Source organism: Ambystoma mexicanum, chromosome 11, assembly GCF_040938575.1.
Source record: "Ambystoma mexicanum isolate Mex_15411 chromosome 11, UKY_AmexF1_1, whole genome shotgun sequence".
Taxonomy (NCBI): domain Eukaryota; kingdom Metazoa; phylum Chordata; class Amphibia; order Caudata; family Ambystomatidae; genus Ambystoma; species Ambystoma mexicanum.
Window position 1 is genome coordinate 1,194,224,448 of NC_090934.1, and position 25,828 is coordinate 1,194,250,275.

The 25,828-nt window shown below is 47.1% G+C and overlaps 1 protein-coding gene across 1 annotated transcript in view; it reads left to right on the forward strand.

Annotated features, from left to right (window-relative positions):
* The window catches only part of LOC138505118 (mucin-3A-like), a 1,277,237-nt gene that overhangs the window by 286,463 nt on the left and 964,946 nt on the right, over positions 1 to 25,828 (forward strand). Inside the window, exon 2 of the mRNA XM_069625417.1 lies at positions 19,471 to 24,779. Coding sequence (XP_069481518.1) covers positions 19,471 to 24,779 — 5,309 coding nt within the window. The remainder of the gene's footprint in view (positions 1 to 19,470; positions 24,780 to 25,828) is intronic.

Consider the following 25,828-nt stretch of genomic DNA (forward strand, 5'->3'; position numbering starts at 1 on the left):
CTTCAGCCCGCACCTTCTCCAACATTCCCCTGGTGACTTCGGGTGGATCTTATGGAGGCGGGCCGGCGTGTAATGCTAGCCGAGCAAAATCTTGTACCATGCTTCTTGCAGCTGGGCTGCCCGTACCAGTTTCGGCATCTTCCGCCATAGTCCTTCCCGTTCCTCCCTCTCGATGTCCCTCCCCAGTACCTGTTCCCATCTACGCATGTACGGCCACTGTTGTCTAGGCTTTGCATTGTCTAATATCTTATACAAATCGGATATCAACCCTTTTGACCCATCATTACATAAGAGGAACTTTTCAAATTGCGTTTTCCCTGGGCACGGCAACCTTTATCCCAGGGTGCAACGCTCAGTGCTGTATTTGTGCGTACCTGAGCCTCTTCCCCTTCCGTCACTGCAAATTCCCTTTTGCATTCCTCGAAAGAGTATTCCCTCCCCCTGGAACATAACTCCCAGCTTCCTACACCCTCCTTCCTGCCATTGTTTGAATGCCCCCTTCTCTAGCCCGGGTGTGAAATCGCTGTTAAAGATGGCCGTGAAAGGGAAGGGGAAGGTTGTCCCAGTTTTCTGCCATCAGTTTGGTTATAGAGCTCATATAGATGCTTTGGCCTGTGCTGTTTCGGTAGCCACAGCACCTCTGCTAATTTGTGGTGCGCTGCTGCGCTGTCCATTTTCACCCATTGTTTATTTTGCGAGTTCTCCCCCTCTTGGAGCCATTCTCTGATTACTCATAGTTGCGTGGCCTTGTAATACTGCTGGAAGTTTGGCAGCGCTAGCCCTCCCTCCTGTCTGGGTGCCATCAGTAGCTTTCTAAAAACCCTTGCCCTTTTCCTTTCCCAAAGGAACTCATTGGTCGAGGCCTTAATCTCCCTGAAGACGCTTGCCGGTACTGCCTGAGAGATTGCCTGGAATAAATACAGTAGGCGCGGGAGCATAACCATTTTAGTTGCGGCCTGCCATCCCATACAGTATACCCGAAGATTCCTCCACTTATTGAAGTCCTGCTTAACCTTCAGTAGTGGGGGATAATCAGCCACGTACCATCCCGCTAGGGTCGCCGTGATTCTTACCTTCTAGTACCTAATTCCCCCAGGGTCCACACAAATCAGCTGGCTGCCCTCAGTGTATCATGATTCCACTGCCCTCAGGGTTAGGTTGAGTAGTTCGGATTTGCTGAGATTGACCTTCAGGCCCAAGACCTCCCCAAATTCCTCCAGCAGGGCCCTATTCATGTTGATGGACTCCATTGGCTTTGTTAGAGTGAGAAGCATACCGTCCACAAACGCTGCCACCTTTTGTTGCCCCCCCCCACCAAATGGAATGCCCTGGATCCCTTCTGTGTCTCATTGTTTGTAGGAGGGGTTCCAAATAAATTGCGTAGAGCATCGGGGACAGTGGGCAGCCTTGTTTTGTGCCTCTGCTCAATCTAAAGGGTCTGGACATCACCCTGTTCACTGCCACACTTATCAATGGTGCCTGATAGTTAGCTTGAACCATCTTCAGGAATTCCCAACCAATGCCCATTTCCTGCATAACCCTAAACAGAAAGGACCACTCCACGCGGTTGAACACCTTTTCCGCATCAAATGCTAAGGGGACTGCGAGAGTGTCCATTTTGTGCACCTTTTCCAGCAGGTGGGCCACCTCCTGATGATGTCCTCTGTTTGCCTGCCCCTTATGAATCCTGCCTGATCCTGGTGGATCAGGTCTGGGAGGTGGTCCTCCAATCTGTTTGCCCGGGTCTTCGTGTAGATCTTGGCGTCTACATTAATTTGCGCTATGGCCCTGTCCGACGTTCTCCCCTCTGGATCTATATTAGGTTTGAGGATGAGGGTTAATCTAGCTTCCTCCATAGATGGGGTTATTCTACCTGCATTCTTGAATGTGTTAAAGAGAGTTGTCAGGTGCGGGGTTAATTCAGTTGTGAACATTTTGTAAAAGGCGGCTGTGTAGCCGTCTGGGCCTGGAGGTTTGTTTGACGGCAGGTTCCTAATCACCCCCCTTATTTTGTCCTCTGATCTCCCGACTGAGGGCTTCCTGTGCCTCCCTCCCAATTCTGTGCATAGTTACCCTATGCAGGAAGTCCTCTTGTGCGTGGCCCTGGGGGCTTGCGATGTGTATAGGGATACGTAAAACGGTACTAATGTTTCTTGAATGCCCCTTGCCTGTGTAACCCTCTCCCCTGTTTCTGTTTTTAGGACCGTGATTACATTTTTAGACTTCGCCCCCCATAGTAGGTGCACTAGGAGTGCATCAGCTTTATTTGCTTTGACATAGTATCTTTGGCGGACAATGAAGTGCCCACCTTCTGCTGCCTTGGTGCGAAGCATCTCTAGTTGCCCTACCGCCCTCCTGTACTCCTCATGGAGGATCAGGAGGGAGTTGTTCCCGCTCTTTGCCTTGCTGCCTCCACCTGCGTTTCAAGCTGTGTCTCCAGTGCTCTCAGCTGCCTTTCCCTCTGAGCCATTGCTGCTATCGGTTCTCCACTAAGCGTAGCTTTGAACGCGTACCACCTTGTTTCTTCCCTTGTGTACCCCCTCTTGTTGGACTCAACGAAGGCTTTGATTTTCCCCTCCATTTCTTATTACTGGGTCCCTAAGTAGGTGCTTTGGGTATTTCCATCCTCATACCCCTCTTTCCTTGTGCCCTAGGTCCATTTGAATGAACACTATCTTATGGTCCGCTATTCTAATGGGGCCCGTTTTCACATCCCCGATCCGTTCCTCTAAGCCTGTTGAGACCCAGACGCAGTCCATTCTGGACTGCGACCCATGAACACCCGATAGGAAAGTGTAGCCCTCCTCATTCCCCTTTAGCTCCCGCCACGCGTTCCGTAGTCCCGCCCTCATGATCCTCTCCCTTAGTTCAGCTGACATCACCGCTCCCCCTCTCTTCGTGGGTGCCCCCGACCTATCACGCCCCCTATCCCAGGCTATGTTAAGGTCTCCCATCAGGATAATTTGGCCCTGTGCATTCTCCTCCAAGCCTGCCAAAAGGCATCTCAAGAACTGCTCCTGGCCTGTATTTGGCACGTATGCTAATGCCATAGTGTAGGGGAGATCCTGATACATCCCCCTGGCCATTCTGTATCTCCCCTCCTTATCCCGTAGAACTTCGAGAACCCTAAAGTCCACTGTTTTTGATGGCACAGGCCACTCCCCCTGCTTTGCTCTTTCCACATGCTTTCAGGATCTGGTTGAACCCCTGCAGCTTTAGTTGCCCCTGGTCTTTGAGCATGAGGTGGGTTTCTTGCAGACCAATAATATCTGTCCCTTTTCTTGTGAATTGTTCTAGCTTTTTCCTCTTGAGGGGGGTTCTTAAGCCCCCTGACATTATGGGTTACCCACTTCAATGGTTAATTTGCTTACTTACCTTGCTTGCCAATGGCCCCCACCTGCCCTTTCTCTGTCGGGTCTCTCCCACTCACTTTGCTCCGTCCTTTCCCCTCTCCCATCCTCCTAGTTGTCCCTGTCTGTCCCTCTGCCCAAGCCGCCTCCCCCTCTCCATACCTCCCAACTGGGTCCTCGACCCCCTTCCGCCCGCTCCCTCCCCCCTCTTTGGGTCTCATTGCCCTTGCTGATCCTCAGATGTTTTAACCCCCCTCCCCTGCCCATGTTCTCCTTTTGTCGTCCACCACCCCTTCTTATGCTCCCCATTCAGGGCTCTCCCCCACTGGGTGCTTCCCCTCCATCTTCATTCAACTTTTCACCTCTCTCCCTTTATGGTGGGCCACGTAGTGTTGCCAGTCTCCTTTGTTTGTATCCGACTGTAGACCATTCCCACCGTTTCATTCTCAATCCATTAGCCGTACCTGGCGCCCTTTCGGGCCTATCCACTTTTCGCTCATGGTCCAGATCGAGATGCAGCATATCTACCCCTTCTTATAGTGTGGTCATACATCTTTGTCCCCCTGCCCACTCAAAGAGGAGTCCAAAGGGAAATGTCAATTTGTATCTGATCCCCTTTTCTTTGAGTAGCACCAGGACCGGGCCCATCTGACGACATTTAATCAATGTACTTCTTGCTAGATCCTGATAAAGCTTGATCTGTTGGTCCTGGAATTTTATCGGTTCCTGTAGTCTTGCTGCTCTCAGCACTGTTTCTTTTTGGCCGTATCTCGTAAAAGCTGCAAGCACATCCCTTGGTCTGGCCTTCATGTCTCTGTTGCGGCGACCCATTCTCTGGACCCTGTCTAATCCGACTGTGCTTGGTTCCCCTTCACGTATGAGTTCTGCGAAGATGCTTTGGGTGACCCCCTTCAGGTCCTTGTCTTGCACTATTTCCGGAAGCAGTTTCAATCTTATATTGACCCTCCAGGACCTGTTCTCCATATCCTACATTTGAAGTTCCAAGTTCCGTGTTGCCATGTCCAGTTTCTTGATTGCCTCGCTATTCGCCTTTGTGTCGTTGCCCACTTCATGTAAACCCCTCTCCACAATGTCATTCTCTCTCCCAATTGATTCAATTCCTGCTAGACTTCCCCCAGTGCTGTACTGAGGTCTGACCGTAGTAGCTGAAATTTGTCCTGAAAAGTCTTAACCAGATTAGACTGTAGGGATAGCATTTCGACGTGGAAGTATCTAGAGTTTTAAGATAATTGTTATGGTACACCACCACTGGGTCCTTCGCAATAGAGATACCTAGGTAATTTGTGTAGATCATGTGCCATTCAAAACCCCATATGTCTTGGAATTGGGACGTCCTTTCTGTTAGTGGGAACAACACTGATTTGGATGTGTTCACCTGTAGCCCCGACACTTCCCCAAATCTCTGAATTTCCTCCATCACTGGATCCAAATTCACCCCAGCATCTTTAATGAACAATACCATGTCATCGGCGCACATTGAGATTAATTTGTGGCTACACAGTTTAATTCCCCGGTGCACATGTACATCCCTAATCCTTTCTGCCAATACCTCAATCACCAGAGCGAAAAGTAGGGGTGACAAGGGCCATCCCTGTCTTGTCCCCCTCTCCAGCGGGATGGTCGTAGTTAGTTGGCCATTCACTCTCACCCTTGTGGTCGGCTGCATGTACAATAGTTTCACCATGCTTAGTGAGCCCCCATACACTTCAGGACAGAAACGGCCATTCGACCGAATTGAACGCTTCGGTGGCGTCCTGAAGGGCAGCCACAACCGAGTCCCCGGAAGACACCGCTGCCACTAACCCAAACATCCTCCTGAGGCCATATGAGGTAGAACGGCCCGGGATAAATCCCGCCTGATCTGCCAATACTATTTCCGGCGTAAAGGGCGACAACTTCGAGGCAAGAATCTTTGCCAAGATCTTATTATCAATGTTGATTAATGAAATTGGGTGATATGAAGAGCACTCACAACTAGGTTTATCAGGTTTCAGTAAGACCACTACCATTGCCTCCTGTATGTAATGTATCTCCCTATCTTCAAATTTGCTATTCCCCCAGCTCGTCCGTAACCACCTGAATTCTACCTGTAAAACTATCCACTTTTGTTGCCCTTGCAAGAGTGTAACTGGGTTTATTACCATCCCTGTACTGTCTTATATTAGTCACATTACTCAGAAACTTAACTTCCCGTAACGCCAGCTCTTGGAACTCCTGTCGACGTTTAAGGATCTCTGCCCGGATATGATCTGAGGGAGCCGGATTGGCAACCTGCAGCCTGTACGAGAGCCTCCTTGGCCGCCAACTCTTAACTTGAGAATGCCAACCTCCCTGGATATACATTTGCCCCTGAACACACACTTCAAGGTTTACCAGAGAACCCGCGGAGACTGCACTGAGCCCACATTTAGTTCAAGGAAAGTATCAATCGTTGTTTGCAGGCCCTCTCTAAATACCATGTCTGAGAGGCCTTCACTCTTAAATCGCCACGTAAACTCCCCCCTAGCCCTCCCTTCTACGCCCAATTCAAGAAGCACAGGTGCGTGGTCCGAAAGAGTGCGAGCCAGAATCTCAACCCCTCTAACCCTACCCAACGCTGGACGTGGAAGTCTTGGCGTGATATCGGCGCCGTCGGGTCTGGCTCTTCTGGTGTGGACCGGCCTGTTGCACCCCCCCTGGGTGCCCCTAATCATCTCACTTGGTTCCCTGGCGGTCCACAATGTCAGTAGCGTTCTGGGGGTATCTCTCTGTGGGTGTGTCCCTTTGTCCCTTTGTTCTTTGCCTTTAGTTTTGCTGGACATGGTTGATGCCACCCGCTCTCCTCCACAGTCCCTGTTGTTGGGGCCTACGGCCTCACCTTTCCGGCCTCCTTACTGGCCCAGACCTTCTTTGCCACTCTGGGTGTCGTCCCCCCCTCTAGTTCCCTAGAGTGGCGTGTTACCCTGCTTCTTTCCAGTTTTTCTTTCACCTCTGCTGTGATCGGTCTCCACCTTATTGCGGAGTGTTCTACTGTTAGACTCCACTCAGGGTTGATCCGGTTCTCGGGGTGGCTACCCTCCCCTATTACCAATGTTCTGGGGCCCTATGGGCCTGCTGCCACTTCTGTCCCAGGTGTTTACTGCCTGGGTCCATTGGTCTCCCCCTGGCAATGCTGCACCAGCCTGTGCTCCTCCTCTTCTGTGGTGCGCCCTGTTGTGCTCAACCTTTTTGGTACTCGTAACTGGTCTGGGCTTCTCTGCCCTTGTTCCACTATAGAGGCTCCGTTGGCTGGGCGTTTCTGACCCTCTATGGCCTCTCTCCTGTTACCTAACGGTCTGTCCCCCTCCGGGCGTATTCCCTTGTTGATCTTGAATCAACCATGCCCTCTGTCTGTCTGGGCTCCCCCTTGGCTGTTCTCACTCTTCACATCCCACAGGGTCCACGCCTCCGAAATCTTCAGTGACTTCTCTCCTGGAAGCACCATCCGCTCGTGGCTCGGGTGGCCCGCTTTTCCGCAAGCTCTGCTCCTTCTCTTTCCGCCCACCAATGCTTTCTCCTGGGCAGTTCCCCTGGGCTGCAGCGCCTCTCACCTGGGATTGGATCCTCTGTCCGTGTGATGCCTCCTCAAGTGCGCCGCCCCGGTCTTCAATATGCCTTCAGCTGGCGCTCGGGCTGTCAAGCTGCTCTCCGCCTCCTGAAGCCCCGCCGCCACTGCGATCCACAATGGGGTTTGCCAGCCTTGCAATGTTCCGCTCCGCCAACACGTCTGCTGGCAGCCGGTGCTTTGCTCCTTCGCCTGCCCTGTATCCTGCTGGCTGCTACCTTCACCAGGCTCCACGCCTGTTCTCTGCTCTCCCAACCCGGCACCAGTTCCTTCAATGGGTGCGGATGTCCCCCTTCGTGCCGCTTATCGGTCTCGCCCACCTGGTTCCTCTTTTCCCATGAAGGTGACTCCACGGGAGGGTTCGCACTTGTTCTCCGGGATATTCCTGCTCCCTGACTGTGTCACCGCTGTCCTCCCTGATATTTTAATGCGATTCAACCGCTGCGGGGTGGTGGAGTCTGCATAGGTTGCTGGAAGACACGGGAGCTCAGCCGGCACGTCTACTCCCTAACGGTGGCCAGCTTAGAATCACTTAAATTACTTCTTAATACACCCATTTGTTTTCTTGATTTGTGTGATATTCGTAGTTTGCAAGCAAGAACTGTTTCTTTCAATTATGCTTTGATCGCTCACTGTAAGAATAACAATGTCCGTGGTACTTGTTAGTCCCCGTGGAGCTCTGTTACTTTAATACCTTAACATATTTATTGTAACAGGTTAGCTTCCAAGGTCACAAGGTACCTTCAGAATGGCAATGTGTGTTTCATTTCTGAGTTGTTCTACGGAGTAATCGTGGAGATGGTGTCTCCCACAGTGATCCGCCTAGACTTAAATAAGTCTTCGTTGGATTCACAATACCGTCAGGCTCACGTTCCTATATTGGAAAAGGGGCTCTCAGTGATGCTAGCATTTCCCACTGGTCATGTTTAAGTGGTAGATTGTACTTTTTCTTACCCGCAGTTCGGAACAGCCTTCGCGCTCCGTCTCGTTTAGTACGCGTCTGCTTCTCTCGGCCGAAGCAGCGGGCGGTTGCTTAGCAACCCAGTTGCCTCCACACTATTATATTCTGCTCTCTGCTTACCTTCGTGTGTCAAGGGTGTGCACCATCTTGGGTGTGGAGCACATATTAGAATGCAATGGTTTTCAGGGTTTTCTGGATCGAAAGACACGTAGAGTTGATCCTCCAGCTGGAAGATCCCGTCGGCGTCAGCACCGAGGCCGGTTTTTCTGTCCTGTCTCCTCCTCAGGATCTGGGGGTCTCGCCACCGAGAACCCCAACCAGGCTGGCCTGCGCACCATCCTAGACCTTTTCCAGTTAAACCTTTCTCTCCCCCAAGAGAAATTCAAGATGATCACCCCCTGTCAGATAAAGTCCTCTCTACAGAAGGGTGACTGGCTCAGCATGGTGGACCTTCAGGATGCTTATATGCATATCCTCATTTGGAGCCCGCCTCAGAAATACCTTCGGTTTTCCATGGGGGAGGAGCATTTCCAGTTTTGTGTGCTCCTGTTTGGTCTCAGCTCGGCACCGCGTGTCTTTACGAAGATGTTGGTCATCGCAGCTTTTTTTCGGCTACAGGGTATCCATGTGTATCTGTATTTTGACGATTGGCTGCTGCGCAGTCCTTGTTGACTGAAAGCCTCCAGCAACATTCTCTACTCCAGCTCCTTTTACACCTTGGGCTCTGGGTGAACTGGTGGAAATCATCCATGACGGTCTCTCAGGACTTGATTATCTTGGGTTTTCATTGGAACACGATCGATTGCAGAGTGTTCCTGACTGGGGCCAGAATGGCGGATCTGTTGGCCATGTGTCAGATGTTTATGCAGTCCGAGAGCATGTCGGCCTGGTGGTTCCAGAGGCTTCTGGGCCTCATGGCTTTGTGCGTGCTGGCTCTTCCTCTTGCTCGTCTCAAGATGAGGTGGATGCAGATGGCTCTTCGGAGTCCATGGCTTCAAGCAGTGGACCCAGATTCCAAAATGATACTGGTTCCACCTTTCATGAGTCTGGACCTCTTGTGGTAGTCGTCTCTCAGCAATCTGTCGGTGGGCGCTCCCTTCCAGGACCCTTGCCCACTATTGACTGTCATGATGGATTCCTCCTTTTGGGTTGGGGTGAGACGCTGGATCATCTTCATGTTTTCGATCTTTGGTCGCCACAGGACAGACGGCTTCATATAAATTATCTGGAACTACTGGCGATATTCCTGGCGCTGAAAGCATTCAAACCAGGCATTGTCAACGGACAATGTGGTGTCCATGATCTATATCGACCAGCAGGGGGGGTACCAGGCCTCCTCTTGTTGATCTTGCCATTCAGATTTGGGAATGGGCCATTCAGCATGGTATCTGGCTGGTAGCAGTACACATCCCGGGCCAGCTGAATGTCACTGCAGATGCCCTCAGCCGACAAGCAATTGTCAGCTACGAGTGGGAACTGAACACAGATCTTTGATTTTTTTTTCACTGTTGGGGCACTCCAGAAGTGGACCTTTTTGTCGATGTCTACAAACAGGAAGCTTCCCCTGTATGCCTCCAGGAACAGGCTCGGAGCCTCCTCACTGGGGGATGCTCTCAAAATTCCATGGCACAACATGAAGGCCTATGCTTTTCCGCCCCTTCCTCTAATCCATCGGGCGCTTTGCAAGCTAAGGAGCACAGTGAATTGCTTCCTGCTGTTCATAGCCCCTTGGTGGCTGGCCAGGTTTTGGTTTTTGGAGCTTTAGCAACTATCGATGTGCCCGCCGCTCAAGCTTCAGCCGGTCCCCTATCTGCTTCATCATGAGAGATATCTGCAGCTGTGGCACCCCTCCCCACAATTGTTCAGCTTGGTGGCCTGGTGCCCGAGTTCAGATCTTTAGTGTTTCAATTTGTCCGCGTATAACATGCGCATCATTCAGGCGTCCAGGAAACCCTCGACACGATCTCAGTATAGAAGTAAATGGCTACGGTTCTGCCACTAGTGTTTGGCTAGGCAGCTGGACCCCAGGGAGGCTACTGTCGACATGGTCTTGTCTTTTGTCTCAGATCTGGCAGAGTTTGGCATTCATGTCTTGTCCTGCAGGACTTATTTATTGGCTGTTGCCGCTTATTTGTCCACTCACCAGTGCTCGTTTTCACTGTCTAATCCAGTCATTAAAAGACCCTTTGCGGGCCTGTTGCATCTTGATCCATCCTTCTGTTCCTGCATCCAAGGTGGGATTTGAATGTTGTCCTTACGGCTGTGTCATAAGCCCTTTGAGCCCATGGCTACTGTCGCTTTTAAGTACCTTTCGTGGAAACTGTCCTTTTTGATTGCTGTGACTTCAACAAGACGTGCAAGTGAGCTTCAGGCCTTATGGGTAGAGCATCCATTCCTTACTTTTCATAAGGATAAAGTTGTCCTGCAGATGAATCCCTCCTTTCTTCCGAAGGTGGTCTCTGATTTTCATTTGAATCAGTCAATTTCATTGCCTGTCTTCTTTCCAGACCTTGCCTCAGAGGCCGAAAGAGTTCTGCACTGCCTGGATGTTAGAAGAGCCCTTAAATTCTATCTGGATAGAACATCTGAGCTTAAGAACTCTTTGCAGCTTTTTGTGACTTTCGGAAATCTGCAAGGAAAGCCGGCCTCGAAGGCGACCATCTCCCGATGGATCGCTGCCTGTATTTGAGGCGTATACCATTCAGGGTCTTCAGGCCCCAAAGGGAATTCATGCTCATCTTGTGCAGGGCAAGGCGGTTGCTGTTGCTTTTCAAAAATATATTCCCTGGGAGACCATCGCGAAAGCGGCTACTTGGGTCTCCCATTGGCTTTTTGTAAGCATTACTGTCTGAACCTGAGCTCCAGGGCTGATGCTTAGTTTGGTCAAGCTGTGCTTAGGGACCCTTTTCAGTAAGGAGCTTCCATCCACCTGTAATTCCTGTGAGGAGTGCTTGGGAATCTCCCATAAGTATGGAGGGAAGGGGACGTGGCAGTATAATAAAGTTAGTCACCGTAGTGACTACCTTACTCCTAGTCCATAGTCCCCTTTCCTCCATACGCCTGCCGTCCCCTCTAAAAAGTTTCCTCTGTTATTGCTTAAAGGTCTTTGACCTGGCGATAGAAAAGGATTGATGGGCGATGCGCTAGGCGGAGCTAAGGAGGGCAGGGTTACAGCCGCGTGCGGTACCCCACGTAAAGAGGAAGGACACATTTTAGAAAAATGTGATGCTTTTTACAAAGTGCTCCAGTCCTGTCCCACAGGGCGGAGGAATGTCCCATAAGTATGGAGGAAGGGGGACTATGGACTAGGTAGGAGTAAGGTAGTCACTACAGTGAGTAAATGTATTATTGTGCAACAGTGTGTTTTTGTTCACTAAAATGTGCTCTGGAGATCTTAGTGATAAGTTTTGGATGTTTGACCCATGTTCCCCCCATCCAACCTTAGCTTTCCTTCCTGAGAGTCCTACTTAATACAGCCCACATGGGCATGTTATTCCATATATTACGTTCCTGGTATCGCAAGTTGATGTATGCATCAATAAGATTTTGTGTCCCTTGTGTGTGTGATAGATGCAAGTCCCCTTGATTACACTATTGCAACAATTAGTTATTGCATGGGATTGTCTCCCCCACCCCCTCCCCACAAGGTTTTCTTTTCTGATTTTTCTTTTTTTTAAATTTGTTTTTATGACAAGTCTGATTTGATCAGGTGGTCTCGAAGAGATTTACTTTTGCTGTAATCAAATAACGGTGGGGTTGACACATTACTCTGAATCATACAATTGACACAGGGGGTATGTTAATGTATTTAATATGACCCTCTATCTTCCAAGGGCTCTTATTTTCATTAAACAAGCAGCTGAAGCAAAAGCAGATATGATATATCACACCACACCTATGAACAAGAGTGCCATGTGGGTAAAGAGCATGTTTGAATATATATAATAGAACAAGTTGTGGTTTTAGTTTAACAGCATGTGTAACCTTTGTCTCCGGAAGCTATGCTAAACTCTACTACACATCTTCAGTCTAAATGCACTCAGCAAGTCCCCACCCTTAACTCACGTTTAGAGCTGAATGTGCTTCAAATGAAACCGCTCCTTCTGGGGTTTACGAGTTCTGCTTTGCTGGGTTCAGCCGTCTTTCCTGCTGCTGCTCTGCCCAGGACTTCACTGCTCTGCACCCCTCACCAGCCCCTCCGGCCTTGATGCACAGGCAAGTCAGTTGCTTGGGCCTTATATGTATCCAGGAACATGGTTTCCCTGCCTGTGTGTGTGCGCGCATCATAGCCGCTATCTGAAAGAGTAAAGTCTAGAGCCGAGCGTGTCGCTGTGCTCGCTGAGTTAGGTCTCCAATGTACAACTCAATTAGGTAGTTTTTTGCACCTCTTCAATTAGAGCTTTGTACCCGTTTAGTGATTGCCTCCACTGTACCCTATGGCCCTTGGCTATGTGAAGAGACATTTCTCACTTGTTATTATAACTTTGCTGACGTGCACAATGCTTTTGGTCATGTCTTTCCACTTCTTGTTCTTGAATCCTTATCAGATATAATACTTAAAGATATGAAGTCAATGCTCTCACCTACTGGTGTACAGTTAAAACGGGCAATTTTTTGTTGTGCCACTTCCTGGACCTTGGTAAGGCCAAGAATATCCATCCAGCAAGCGTTCACATTAGCCTTCTGTGTAAAACGTGTGCTTTGTGTTTGACAAACATTATGTTTGATGAACATTTAACAGCTGTCATCTAAATTTGTCACTGTTTCACTGGCTACAGGCTGCAAAAGCTACGAAAAGCTGTCTTAAATTAGCCTTGTTTTTATATCGGCTCTGGTACCAGGGGTATCCCTGAGGTGTCCCGAAAGGATCTAACTGACTGAGGTTCCCTGCAAAGGGGCTGCCGGGTCTGTATCTTCATCCGAGGTTCCCCTTTTGGGGGCTAAAGTTAAGCTCAGTACTTCTGCGGCTGTTTTCACCGGGGTTTCCAGATCTGGAACTAAATATACTGAGTTCCTTCTTGAGGTTCCTGTTAAGGTGACTAAACGTCACGTTTACCCCTGAGGATCCCCGTCTTGGGGCTATATCTAAGACCAGCAAGTTTGAGCAGCCCCTTTCGAGGGCTTTGGCTTCAGGGGGTGACCCTAAGCCTTCACACAGTCAGACATGTGGTTGAAACGATCCTGCTGAGGGGGCAAAGAAGCCGGTTAAACTCCTGAAGTCTTTGAGTACTGACTCCGCTGAGGTTCGTTCACTGGGGGCTAATTCATCAGCAGTCTCTAAGGGGTCGCAAAAGCACTCTACATCTGCAAGCACCGGCTCTGCTGAGGTTCCTTGTCCCAAGGCTAAAATGGAACATATGTCCCCTGATAACTCTGTGGTGACCACAGCCTCACTGGCATCTGTGACAGTTCACCTCGGGTGTTAACAAAATAGCGGTCCAACCCCTACGGTCTACGGTGGCCATTTTGACAACCTCTCAAAACAGCGTTCTCAACGGCTGGTACCGAGGGGCCTGTTTTCAGGGTTGAGCAGCCTTTTCCACGTTTGGTGGATAAGAACACGTTCTGCCCTCCAATGGATTGGCATGCTCAGTCTCTGCTGCCACAGTCTTGCTCCCTCCTACGTCTGCTTCCTTGTTTTACGTTGATCCAGTTGGTGGAGGACCGTTCTGGCAACCATCCTCTTTGCGATCCTGTGTATGCCCCTTCAGAGCGGCCTCTACCCACTCCAGCACCCAGGCCACCTTCTGAGGATGCGATTTTTGGCAAGTTTCAGACGCTTATGCACTCTGATCCAATGAAGGCATACTTTAAGGAATTATTCAAGGAAATGTATCCTAAGCCACCTGAACCGTACTCTGCTCCGGCAATCCCTCTACAGGTGAGGTGCCATGTGCGCTGCAGATCTGTTCATGTCGCAGTAGATGAAGATCATGCGGACCAGGACAGCAACGCCCCGCTCTATTAGACCCTTTCATGACCGGGTTGTGGATATGGCATTGCTAGACATCCCAATACCCGAGCCTCCGGCTCCACAAAGCGTACTTTCTGTAGCTTTTACTGTTTCACACAGCACCACACTGGCCTGTACCTTCAAAAGGATGTCCTGGCCGAAGCCTGCAGGGTCTGGGAAAAAATTCCAGGTAACACCTAAACAAGAATATTGACGCTCGCTACAAGCTACACGCGTCTGAAGACCTATCCTTCACGGCACATCCACTCGCCTCATTGGAGGTGGCAGCAGCTACGTTCCAGTCTAAGCCGTCTTCAACATCATCCACTGCAGCGTCTCGTATCTTTTCCAAGGAGGACAAGCTTCTTGACGCCCTTGGGTGGGGAAAAAGTATTTTCCAATTCAGCTCTTCAGCTGCGTCAGGCTAATACTGAGCTCATCCTGCCGGCTGCTAATGTCAAGCTGTGGAAGGAGCTTGCCGGCTTGAGGAATGTTTTCCTCCTGACAAGCTCGAAGACTTTAAGGCGGCAGCTTATCCGATGCCAGAATTCTGGCGCAGGACTTGCTGGAGGCCGTGGCCTGTCATGTTGACACTTCTGCTCGGGGCCTTATGATTGGAGCAGACATCACCCGCCAAGCATGTCTGCATGCTATGAAGTTCTCAAAGGAGGTTTAGGACAAGGCGGTTGATCGTCCCTTTGAAGTAAAGGAACTATTCCACTCCACTTTTGAGGAACGCACCAAAACTTTGGCCTGTGTATACAGGCTCTTATACTAGTTGGATATAGTTGATTCTGCAATCCTATGATGCAGCTATTGACCTGCAACCTCCTCCTCGTCCTCATTCTTAGCTTTGATTATTTTTACCTTAGGAGTCAATTATTCCAATTTAGTGGCTTGCACCCGGTCATCTAACTTGCGTTTGTGCTTCTGTTTTCTAATCCAGTGATGTCTGTAATGTATCCACTTTAAATGCCAAGCTGTCACCTGGCCCGCCAACTCAAAGCTAGTCTTTATTTGTGCCGTTATGACTCCAGTATCTGTAGGTGCAGCAGCTTGTGAAGGTGGACTTTCAGGCATTGCTGCTGAAATCAGCAGCTTTTTAGCTTTGTGCCATACAAGTGAACATTAAGAAATGGCAATCAATCTGCAAGATGCCAAATGGAGCTAGAGTCCAGGGCATGATCTTGTATTGCAAAAATATCATGTCCACATCACCCATCCGATGTACTCCCTGCGCTTTACAGCGCACTGAATTCTAGAGACTTCAGTAGCCTGAGCTAAGGACTTATTCTAATGTGTGAAAGTCAACTTTGTCCACGGGCCAACCCTGAAGAGGAGAGCCCCAAGGACCAGCAAAGGCAGGGTTAGTAGTGAAGACCCTGACCGTGTCAGTGGATCTAGGGGTTAAATGATGATGCATTTCATTTGCATTGGCCAATATTTCTGTTCATGCCGAGATCATGTGCTTTATCACCTGCAATCTTAATGGAAAGGTCGGCCCGAAACGCTTACAATCATTGCTATGGGGAGTAGTAGAAGGTATGAATGCCTGGGAGTCGGTCACTGCTGCTCCAAGACCTAGAGGGCTCAAGTTTAGGAACCCCAAGGACCCCGACCAAACTGAGAATGCCTCTTAATGACATGATGTGTTACAGTGCAGTGGGGGAGTGTGGGGGCACCCAGCAGATTGCCTGCTCCTTCTGTGAGTGCTGCTCTTTCTGTGAGTCCAGGATGTCAAGGACTATCCAAGAGTCCATGAAGGAGGGAAGAACATGAGTAGACCTGGGTGCCTTTTACAAAAAGTTCTTGCCCCAAAGCGATTGGACCTAGCTAAATCATATGGGGCGTCTGGGATCCCAGGCAAGATTGTCACAGGTAAGGGTGTATGCTAAAAGTCACAAGCACCTGCCCCAAGCAATTGTTTCTCCATGTAGATCAGATTACAGAACTCCCTGTTAACTGCCTTGTTGCACACTCTGCTATTGTAGGCACCCCAGGACCCCAAAATGGGGGGGGGGGGGGTCAGGCACTCCAGGCTGCGGCAGCTTCCACAATAATGCAGTGGAATGGCAGCACCACATTGGTCTGTCACTCTGGTGTCTCGGACTTTCGGGAGCCTGCTCTTGCTGAAATGCACTGATTCGTACAGCGATTAGGTGGTTGCCTGGTGTTCTGGCAAGAGAGCTTGTACAGGAAGCTCACAACATGCGGGTTGACTCTCCTAGCGTCCCCCCACCCCATTGCACATGTTCATGTAAATGGGTGCAAAGCCAGAGGTCATTCTCTGTGCTGTAGAATGATGAGTCTGCCACTGATGAAAGCCAGGAGCAAGTGGACTTAACCTGAGGATCAGTAAGATGGAGAATATTGCATGGCGAAGTAGCTTAGCAGGAATGCCAGTTGAAGACGATTCAGCTGAACCATTTATACCAAGCCTACCTTATCATGCATGATAATTGGAACCGAGCTAAAAGAGCACAATGCAACAATCGATTGAGGCTTCCTTCAAACACAATGTGTGCTATAATATACAATGATTGTGCATGAAGGTAATTCAGCTAGTGGAGGCAATTGCCGTTAAGTTGGGGTTAACGGCAGCCTTGACATGTCCCCGGAGTGTGACGAAATTCAAAAAGGGTGTTAAAGCGATGTTCAGTTTATGGGCGTGGTATATGCTACAATGGAGAAAGATCGCAATAGCATGGAAGCCAGGGCAATCCTAGAAGGCTTGGGTCAGGAATTTGATTGCATGGATGAAAGCTGAAATGGTGGTGTTGAAAAGTTTTCATATGTCTGGACATAGAGGTGCAAGCTAGAATGAGGTGCTGGGGAGATCCTGCTCAACTCTGCAGCAATAACTCTGTTGGGGTGGTAAGGAAAGTTCCCTATGATTGTGAGGGGTTCATGTTGCGCGCACCGTATGACTAACAAACTGGGGAAGGCGGATAGCTGGGCGCCATGTTGCAATTTCATAGGTATCAGTGTCGTTAATTATGGATGGGATATGTTACTTTAGTGTTCCTGTTGGTCATTCACGCAGAAAAATAAAATGTTAAACCCACCAAATGTAAAAATATATAATATATTACACATGGGCAATTCATGCAGTAACACAGTAGTTGGTACCCCTTTTGCTAAATGTACTGACTTTTAAACTAACCTTTCCAGGTTTTCAGAAGGCAAGTGATTGAGTAACTTAAACTTTTGCAGTCAGTAGAGCTGTAGAAAATGATCATATGTTTTTATGGTCCAAGTCTTGTAGTTGGTAGATGTAAGCTTTTGCTGCCTGAGAGCGTGTCTTTATTTTGGTCAGTAGTAAAATGCGAGGACTGTGGATGAATCATAAGGTGTTATTAATATGATCTGAAGTTGCCTTTGGGGGTCGGCGCGCTCTACAAATGTCTAAAGAACAAACTGGCCAATGAAAACATAGGAATTGGGGTGGGGGGGAAATGTCTGAAGTGTTTTGTCCAGGCATGGTGGGGTGGGGTTGCGGGAGGGTTGCAATCCAGTATTTGGGAGTGTTTTTTAACTTTGCAAAACTATAAAAAAAAATGTGAACTGATGTGGTTTGTTGAGACTTGGGTTAGTTTGGTTCTGCAAACCCATTTAACTGCTCCCCAGACAATTGTACAATAAACTTGCTTTATGTACAACCGTGTATTCACTTAAATGGTGGGCCTGTTTGAGTTAAGGTGATTAAAGGCCCATACGCACGCACAACCCCCAGATATATGGCAACCAAGACTAGTGATCAAGGGAGGGAAGTGTAACTTGCTCCTAGACATTTGTAGAGCTATTAATTGGTAAGGGGGGGGGCCCTCTCGCACAAGGTGATGGAATGTGAGGCATATAGGGTGTAAAAGTAATTAGCAAGTTTGGTTGTTACGAATTTGTGCAAAGGTGAGTTTAAAGGGACTGATGAGGGCCCTTTGCTTTGACCAGTAAACCAATGTCTTCAAATACATTTTGTTTAATTATGGATTTATTGTGAATACTCCCTCGAGATAATGTACTTCTTGATGATTTAACTCCGACTATAGTGATTTGTATTTTTTCTGATTCGCTAATTCTGGTTTTAAAAATTTATCATTTGACGGCATTACCGATGAATGAGTAGATAAAGCATTCGTGGGATTGGCTCTGACTCCATGGGTCACATTATGTATTTGGAACAGTTTAAGTGGTGATCGCCAATGTTTGTGACCGATAAATATTTTGAAGGATGCACAAGTGTGATGCTTCCAGTATTCCTATAAGATTGGATACTCTTAATGTTTGTGATTTTGCTGTGAGCCCTGAAGCACTAAGGAGCAACCTGAACCCAAAGATGACCCATGTGAAACTCTGCTGCAGCATTCTGTGCAAGATCATTCAATAGGGCACCTTTTGCTGGGAATCTGTGGCTCCGTATGGCCTTACTCATTTGGGATACATGAGCAGTGCTCTTGACCCAGGCGGGACCAGTTGGTTTACAAGCCAAGACTCCTCTGCTCCCAGTTGTCTTGCAGCTTACACTGCTCGGTACACGAAGAGGCAGAAGCAAAGGATGACTGAGGCTGGGTACAGAGTCTGAGGCTTACTCCTACCAAAGAAAAGTTCAACCGAAGTGACTTTAATCTAAGACTCATTGGACTGCAAAGACTCTTAGGCTGGCCTGCGCCTCTGGGCTCCCTACTGCTCCACCTTGCTTCTGCATCCTTTACTACTGGACAGCTTCTCCAGGTAGCGGGATCAGATCCTTCGTTACTGACCTAGAAACACCTCAGATTTCCCACTTGCCAGGGGAACCTTTTTTCCTCCCGGATTTATTTTTGCTAAATGGAGACTGCGCAGCTGATGACCTTAACTTTCAAAACTATCAATATTTTGGACACTTCTTGTTGGCTTGCCTAAAACGTGACCATTTGACTACGGTCTTCAGACCATTCCATTGACCTTTATAGAAGAGGTGTACTCTCTTCACAATAATCACTGACTTTGGGGCATCTTGATCCTAACATGTTAAACCTTCATTCCAGGAAGCCCCGCTGAGTGCTGTGAGCTTACCTTGGAAGGATCACCAACCTAAAGATTTGTAGAATCGATTTTAGAAAGTTACCTCTTAACTTTGTTATGCGCTCAAAAGATTGATATGTATTTTCTGCCAAATATTTTGTGGATATTCCCTTGTACTTATAGCATATGTCTGATACCTTTTTTAACCCCAATTTCCTTCCAAGTGTGCTTCCTTGCTACCCAGGAGGACTTTTGGGAAACCATGTTGCCCAAGGTTTATTCCTTTCACTCCTCACACCTTTCACTCCTCTCACTTTCTTTAGTGGCTGACGGGAATCCTAAGCCAAGATTTGTAAAGGAAAAAACTTGGCCAGGCATTAAGGAAAAAAACTGTGATCGAAAATTATTGGGGTGGTCCTAAGTTTTGACTGTAGCTGGTTTCCAGTTTTTACAAGTTAACCCTTAAATCAGAATAATAATTTTGAAACATCTTGCTGCTCACTTGCCTAGTACTGTTTAGCATCCCTGCTACCCCTTAATGTTAATCTGTGTAGACTGCATGTAAATAGTCTAATTTCTTGTTTTTTTCCATTCATTTCAGCTAACCTCTCAGAGGTTATGGCTTCTGTTGTAATGCACGATGGAGAACATGGGCGAACCACTGATAGTACGGAAGGGGAAGAGTCTCCAGCATTGAAAATTCTACATACGGATTTGGGCATGCTTGCACTTATAGGTGCATCCAGGAGACTCCACTACCTGTTTTTGCTGGTCTTGGTCTGCGCAACAAGCAGCTCATTTGCACTTCGCATAGCCATGCCTTCCACAACCACTACCAGCACTCTGACCTTGTGTGGTTTAGTGCAACCATGTTCTACTATGTGTTTACAGTCGCTCTCCTGTAAGAGCTCTGTTCTTATCAAACAACTGGAAGCACTACACTCTTCAAAGCATGTCCTTCAAAAAAGATCTCAACCTAGAAGATCTCGCAATAAACAATTCAAGGAGAAAGATGAAGCTCTGTGTATTAATTGTGGAGTATCTCAACATAAGTTTCCCTATAGAACTGACCTTTCAGCACGCCACATTGCAGCACTCCAGGCACGTCAACTAAAGAAATCGTCCAACACTTTTGGCATGCTACCTGCTTACAACAAAACATTAGGGTACAAAAGGTTTCATTTGGGGTTGTCCAAGCAAGAAACATTTGCTCAGAAAGGGAAACTTCAGCACACCGAAATCATGGGATGGGTTAATGATGTTTTTGGAATGGGGGCTATGCAACCTTCAAAGTCTTCATCCGTTGATAACAAAGGGAGCTCTGGTGGTGTGGAGAGCCTCGGTGCTGACAAAAATTTTAACTTTGAAGACTGGTTGAAGAATTTGCAGAAGTCACTTGGCTCTTCTGTCAAGGTTGTGGAGCCATCTTCAATGCCAAACCAACAATTATTTCCAAATTCTGTAGCAACAGGCAAAAGAACTTTGCTGGGTCCTACCTTTGGGTTAGATGCTGGTATAGGAGCTCTGTCCGAGTTGATTAAACACTTGAATGCTACAGTTTCTGAAAAATACCACATTAAAGAAGCCACTATAACACCAATCTCTACCTCCAAGGTATCGCTTGTCAAGGTTTCTAAACCCTCTATCACTAAAAACCCCTATTATAATCTTTGCACTACATTTTCTAGTACTTCTGGTTCAGTTATAGGCTTGCCAATTAAATACAGTTTTATTCGGGCAGTAACTTTGACGAGGCACAGTGTTACTTCGGATATAGTGAGTCCGTTGAGCTTTGGTGCTCTCTATGGCAAACACCATGCGAACAACCTGGATGTGGCTCCAAGGTCTTGGCTTCCACTGATTTCATCAATGACTGTTGACATGTCACACCCAGGTTATACAAGGTCTAGCGATCTTGCTGCCAGAATGATTTCTACCCCTGATTCCAACTCTTTTGATGCCCAGCCATCAGTTACTAGATATCCTACAGTGGCTAGAAAAACAAAGTTGTTATACGTTTTAGGATCCACTGGTGTGGCATTGTCTTCTACCCGGTCTTCAACTACTAGCGCAGACATTGGTGTCAATATTCGGAGCTTGAAACCACTGTTTGAGCGTGGTGTAGAAGTTGGCGAAACTAAAGCTAATGAGTTGAAGCATACTTCGGAGGGTGTGATACTGGAAACCATCAAGGGAGGAATTGATTTTGCTACCCAGTTACCTAAAGTAGTGTCATCCTTCAATATTGGTTCAAGTCCGTTAAGTACTTTGAATCCTTTCACAAACTCCAAAGGACTTTTAGGACCTGGCTTTGAATACCATCCACATGCCCAATCACCATTTGGCTGGCCTCTCAACAGGCCTACCAGAATTGACCCCATTTCTCCTCTCCGTAAGGAAACTATATCCTCTACAAATGTCTATGCCAACTTGGTAGACTCTACTAGGCCTCTCCCGGCTTGTGTGTGGTCTTTTATGGTTGGACCATATTTAGGTTCTAACACCCAACCAAACATTCCACTGGTTTCAAGCTGCACCAGAGACCAAAATGGTGGAATTCATTGTCCCAACTTTGTTCGAATTACCAAAGCAGAGAACACAAAAACTCCCAATTATAATTCTTACATTTCTGAGAGGTCCCAGGCGAAACATATTTGCAAGAAGCAAGAAAAAATATATCCAGATGACCTGGTAACCAGGAGACCCACCAGTAGTTACCCCAACGCGAGCACTGGTTCAACCATGCCCAACAGCCAAGCCATGGTCTTTAAAGCTGCTCCCTCTGAGCCAGCCTCTACTATGGTGTCCTATGTTCCACCTAGGAATCATTCCGAAAAACTCATGAGCTCCTTGCTGATGCCTAATCTGTTGCAACCATCAGCAACAATGTTTATTATGGTGCAAAACAAGGAAGGAACCTTGATGGTTTCAGATAAACAACCTTATAGTGTCACCTCAAGTTTGACGCCGCCTTTAAATGCCCGTTCACTCCAACGCACAAATGCTGTGGCTGACATCACATTTGACTCATACCGCATAGAAAACATTAAGAACCAACATTTCACTGAAGGATCATCGCCCTCTGCAAGAGTGTGGTCAAAGTTCCTACAGACTGGCACAACTGGAGATGGTGTGATGGGTTATAAACCTTCAGCTACTTTTTCTGCCAGAGGGAAGACTCCACTTGGTTTACTACCACTTGTTTCAGCAATGCCCACAGCTTTCCGCAGATGCAGACTCACACATCTGGTAGATGACTCAACTGTAACCTCTAGTTCGATGCATCCATACAAAACGGTCAAAAAGACACCTACTTCACCCAAAAGAACTGCTGAAACTGTTAATTCACCAGTGTTTCGGTTGATTTTTGATCTGCTAATGCGTAACAGCACAGTGAAAATCCATCGGACCAAAAGAACATTGTCAACAGAGCCTCTAGTATTGCTTTCCTCAGAGTCGGCCTATAATTTAAATGGAGTTTCAGGGTATAAATGCCAGAGGTGTGTTTCTTTAAATTCTCAAAGTCCTGTGTCTGCTTCTATAGAAACAACTGCACTACCTCAGAGCACATCTGTGACTGCCATTTCCACTAGGAGACCAAATTCCTTACTTTCAAAATCAACTCAATGGATGTCAAGTCGCTATGGGGCAGGCTTCATTAGAAGTGTTGTGAATCGACTAGTATCAAGTAAAACTACTTATCTGCCCCCCACAGCTAATATACACTCCACCGAGTCCTCTCTTTTTGATGACAAATCTAATGTTCCTTACACCATGGGCCTCTCGACAAGTAGTGTAGTTGACAATTTGACAAATGTTTTCAGTTCGTTTCATGTAAAGTTGAAGAGGAAAACTGCCACGTCTTCCTTTACTACTCCTCAAATGGAAAGTAGGATGGGCACAGCAGATCAGACAACTGTTGATATTAACCAGACTGGTACAGGTTTGTTGCACTCTTCCTTCACTGAAGTGCTGACTTCAAGCTTGCATGATACCGCCTTTTTCCAAAGTGTTGCTAACACTGCATCTCTGAAAGTTAGCCAGCCGGTGTCCTTTTATTTATGGCACTTCACTACAAACTCTAACATTGTTTCTTCGAAAAGAGTCCGACCTTCTGTTGTGATCCAAACAGTTGTACCATCTTCTGTTTGGAATAAGACACTGAACACCTCTACTCCAAGAACACAGACTGTGAAAGAGCTGAAACAGTCTTCAGCATCTATAACTAGCGTCTCATCTTTGAGTGCAAGAACAGAAAGATTAGCCACTAGATCTTCAGGTTCAAAGTCTATTGTTTCCATGCTGCCTTTGACTTTAAAATCTAGCACCAGAGCACTGTTCTCTCCTCCCTTTGACCAATTTCCTTCCAGCGGTGGCTTCACCTATAACAAACTTGTGTTGCCATTTGAAAGCGTTGGTCCTACTGCCTCTTCTATGCCTCAACCTATTCACAGTGGTTCCTCTGTGAACACCACCAATGGTACTGTAACTGTACCTATAAGCTTAATCTCCTTCATGGTTTCGCCTCATGCTTTGCTTCATACAAGTGCAAATGAGGAAAGCAACCAAAGGCTGCAGTCTAGTGAGACTCAAACATATGGATCTCACAGTCCAATTTTACTTTTTGGCAGTCCATTCAAAATCAGTGCATTTTCAGAACCCTCTACTACCATTGGCGCCTCGGAGGGCATGTCCTCTACAGGATTGTCAAGTTTTAAGGTGGTGCATGCTACAACAAACAGTGGCAGAATACAAATCTTAGGTGAGTCCCAATCAAGTGATGCACAGTACACTGTAAGCACAGTATCCAGTGGGGTTCTGGGTAAAAAGGGGTTCACTGGTCTATCGAAGAAAGTGCACACATTGTCATCCATTTTATACAGTACTACCTCTAAAATGTCCACACCCTCTCCAGAACTGACTCCTCGCAGTCCTACAGGTTTTACGTGGAAAAAGTCTGATGGGTCAACAGATGGGATAACCATCCCTAGCACAGCTGATCAGTATACAAATACACTATACAGTGCCCTTACAAGGAATGATTCCACTACTTTTCAAAAGGGAACCCCATCTAAACCTATATTTGTCACTTCCCTAACCAGTGCATCCACTTCCAATTTAGCCACTGGTTTTCAGCCAGAAATAACTGGCTCTGTAGCAGAAACCTTGCATCCTAATCCAGCCCCAATAGAAGTCTCCACTGGTTTCCCATGGTACGGGGCTAAATGGAACAGCTCTGTATTGTGGACATATGGCTACAGCAGAATACCCTTCCTCCAGTCTCCCAAATCTACTGCAATGGGTATACAAAAACAGAGTGTGTCCTCCATCCACTCTACTATGCACACTTTACTAACTTCACAGTTTCTTCCATCATACTCTGTGGTGCAGTCTAATGGAAGTAGTACACAACCTCCAGTAAGTAAGAGGTTCTATAATACATGGGAGAATTCTAAACCTTTTGATCAATTTGAGTTAACCAAGCACACATTAAGTGTTCCTTGGGTCAAAGTGTCAAAATCCAATTTACCAGTGTTGTACAGCTCACAGGCTGTGTCTCCACAGTTAACACAATTCCCACCAAGTTATTCAACTAGTGATGCATCTTTGACTGTCCAAGAGTCTGATCATTCCACAAGTGAAAGGCCATGGATCCCTGAACCAGATCAGCTGGACACTGAAACCCATCCTTTAATATACCATGATATGCCAGAAGTGGAAGATTCCCTACCCAGCCCATTCATGGAAGTAAACCAGTCTCTAAGCACGCCTGTCCCCATTCCTCCCACGCTTTCCACATCAACGGCTATTCTACTACAGTGTCGACTGAATGGAATCCAGTACACTCAAGATCTTCAAGACCATTCTTCTCAGACTTATAGGACCCTGGCACGAGAAGTACAGTTAACAGTAAGTTTGAACACAACTTATTTCAATTAATCTAAATTCATTTGAGCTAATGTGTTAAGTAACATGGAAATCAAACAGCATTCAAAATCCAGTGCTTACAGTGTATTGCACACAAAAAATCTATTTACTGTAATATAGACTGTTCAGGGGGCACAAAGTTGCAAGTTACTAGCCTGAGATAGTCACTCACTCGTCACCTCCATTCTGTACATAGACACAGCACACATTTCTTACCCTGTGTCAAGCATCACTAGCCCATGGCTAGTGACAAGTGCACATTTTGCACCCTGGACTGTTGACATATCTCTAATCAAGTAGACCTGTAAGGTACCTAATCTTATAGAATGCCTTACTCATCTTTACCATGTTCGGTTATCATTGAGTTAGAAAGCATGTTCTTTTTACTTCCATGTGTGTTCAGAAGGCAATTCAAACCACATGTACTGGGCTGTCTTGTCTAGCTCAGACTAATTGTGCAGCATTACAAATTGCATGTCATGGCTGTATACAAGGGTTAATGATTCTGAAACTAACATTCACATCATGGCGGTCTCTTTAAACTGCAACCAAGCCCATCGTAATTCATTTAATCTTGTACTTCTGTTTAACATGCATTTGTTTAATGTCCTTAAGCAACCAAAAAAGGAGTCCTACTACATCATATGCAAGAAGTTTGAACTATCCGCAGACGTATCAGAGTTTAGCTGCTGTCTGCTTGGTGGTTTTGATTAGTGTGATGTAAGTCCTGGTTTATGTTCCAGTTAGGACTTAACTGTGCTGTCTTCAGAAACCACGCCTGCTTTCCCAGTTCTAACATCCACAAACGTATTGTCCAGGACATTTCGTTGTATTTTTGCCAATTAATGTAATTGGCTTAAAACATTTTACGGTTTGAATTGCAATTGAACACGATGGAAGTACATATACTCCTACTTCCCGTCCCCTTTCCTCTATACTTGTGGGACATTCCGTCAATCGGGATGGGACCAGAGCACTTTTTTAAGCATCAGAAATAAAAATGTTTTTCACATGATTTGTAATGTGTTGAT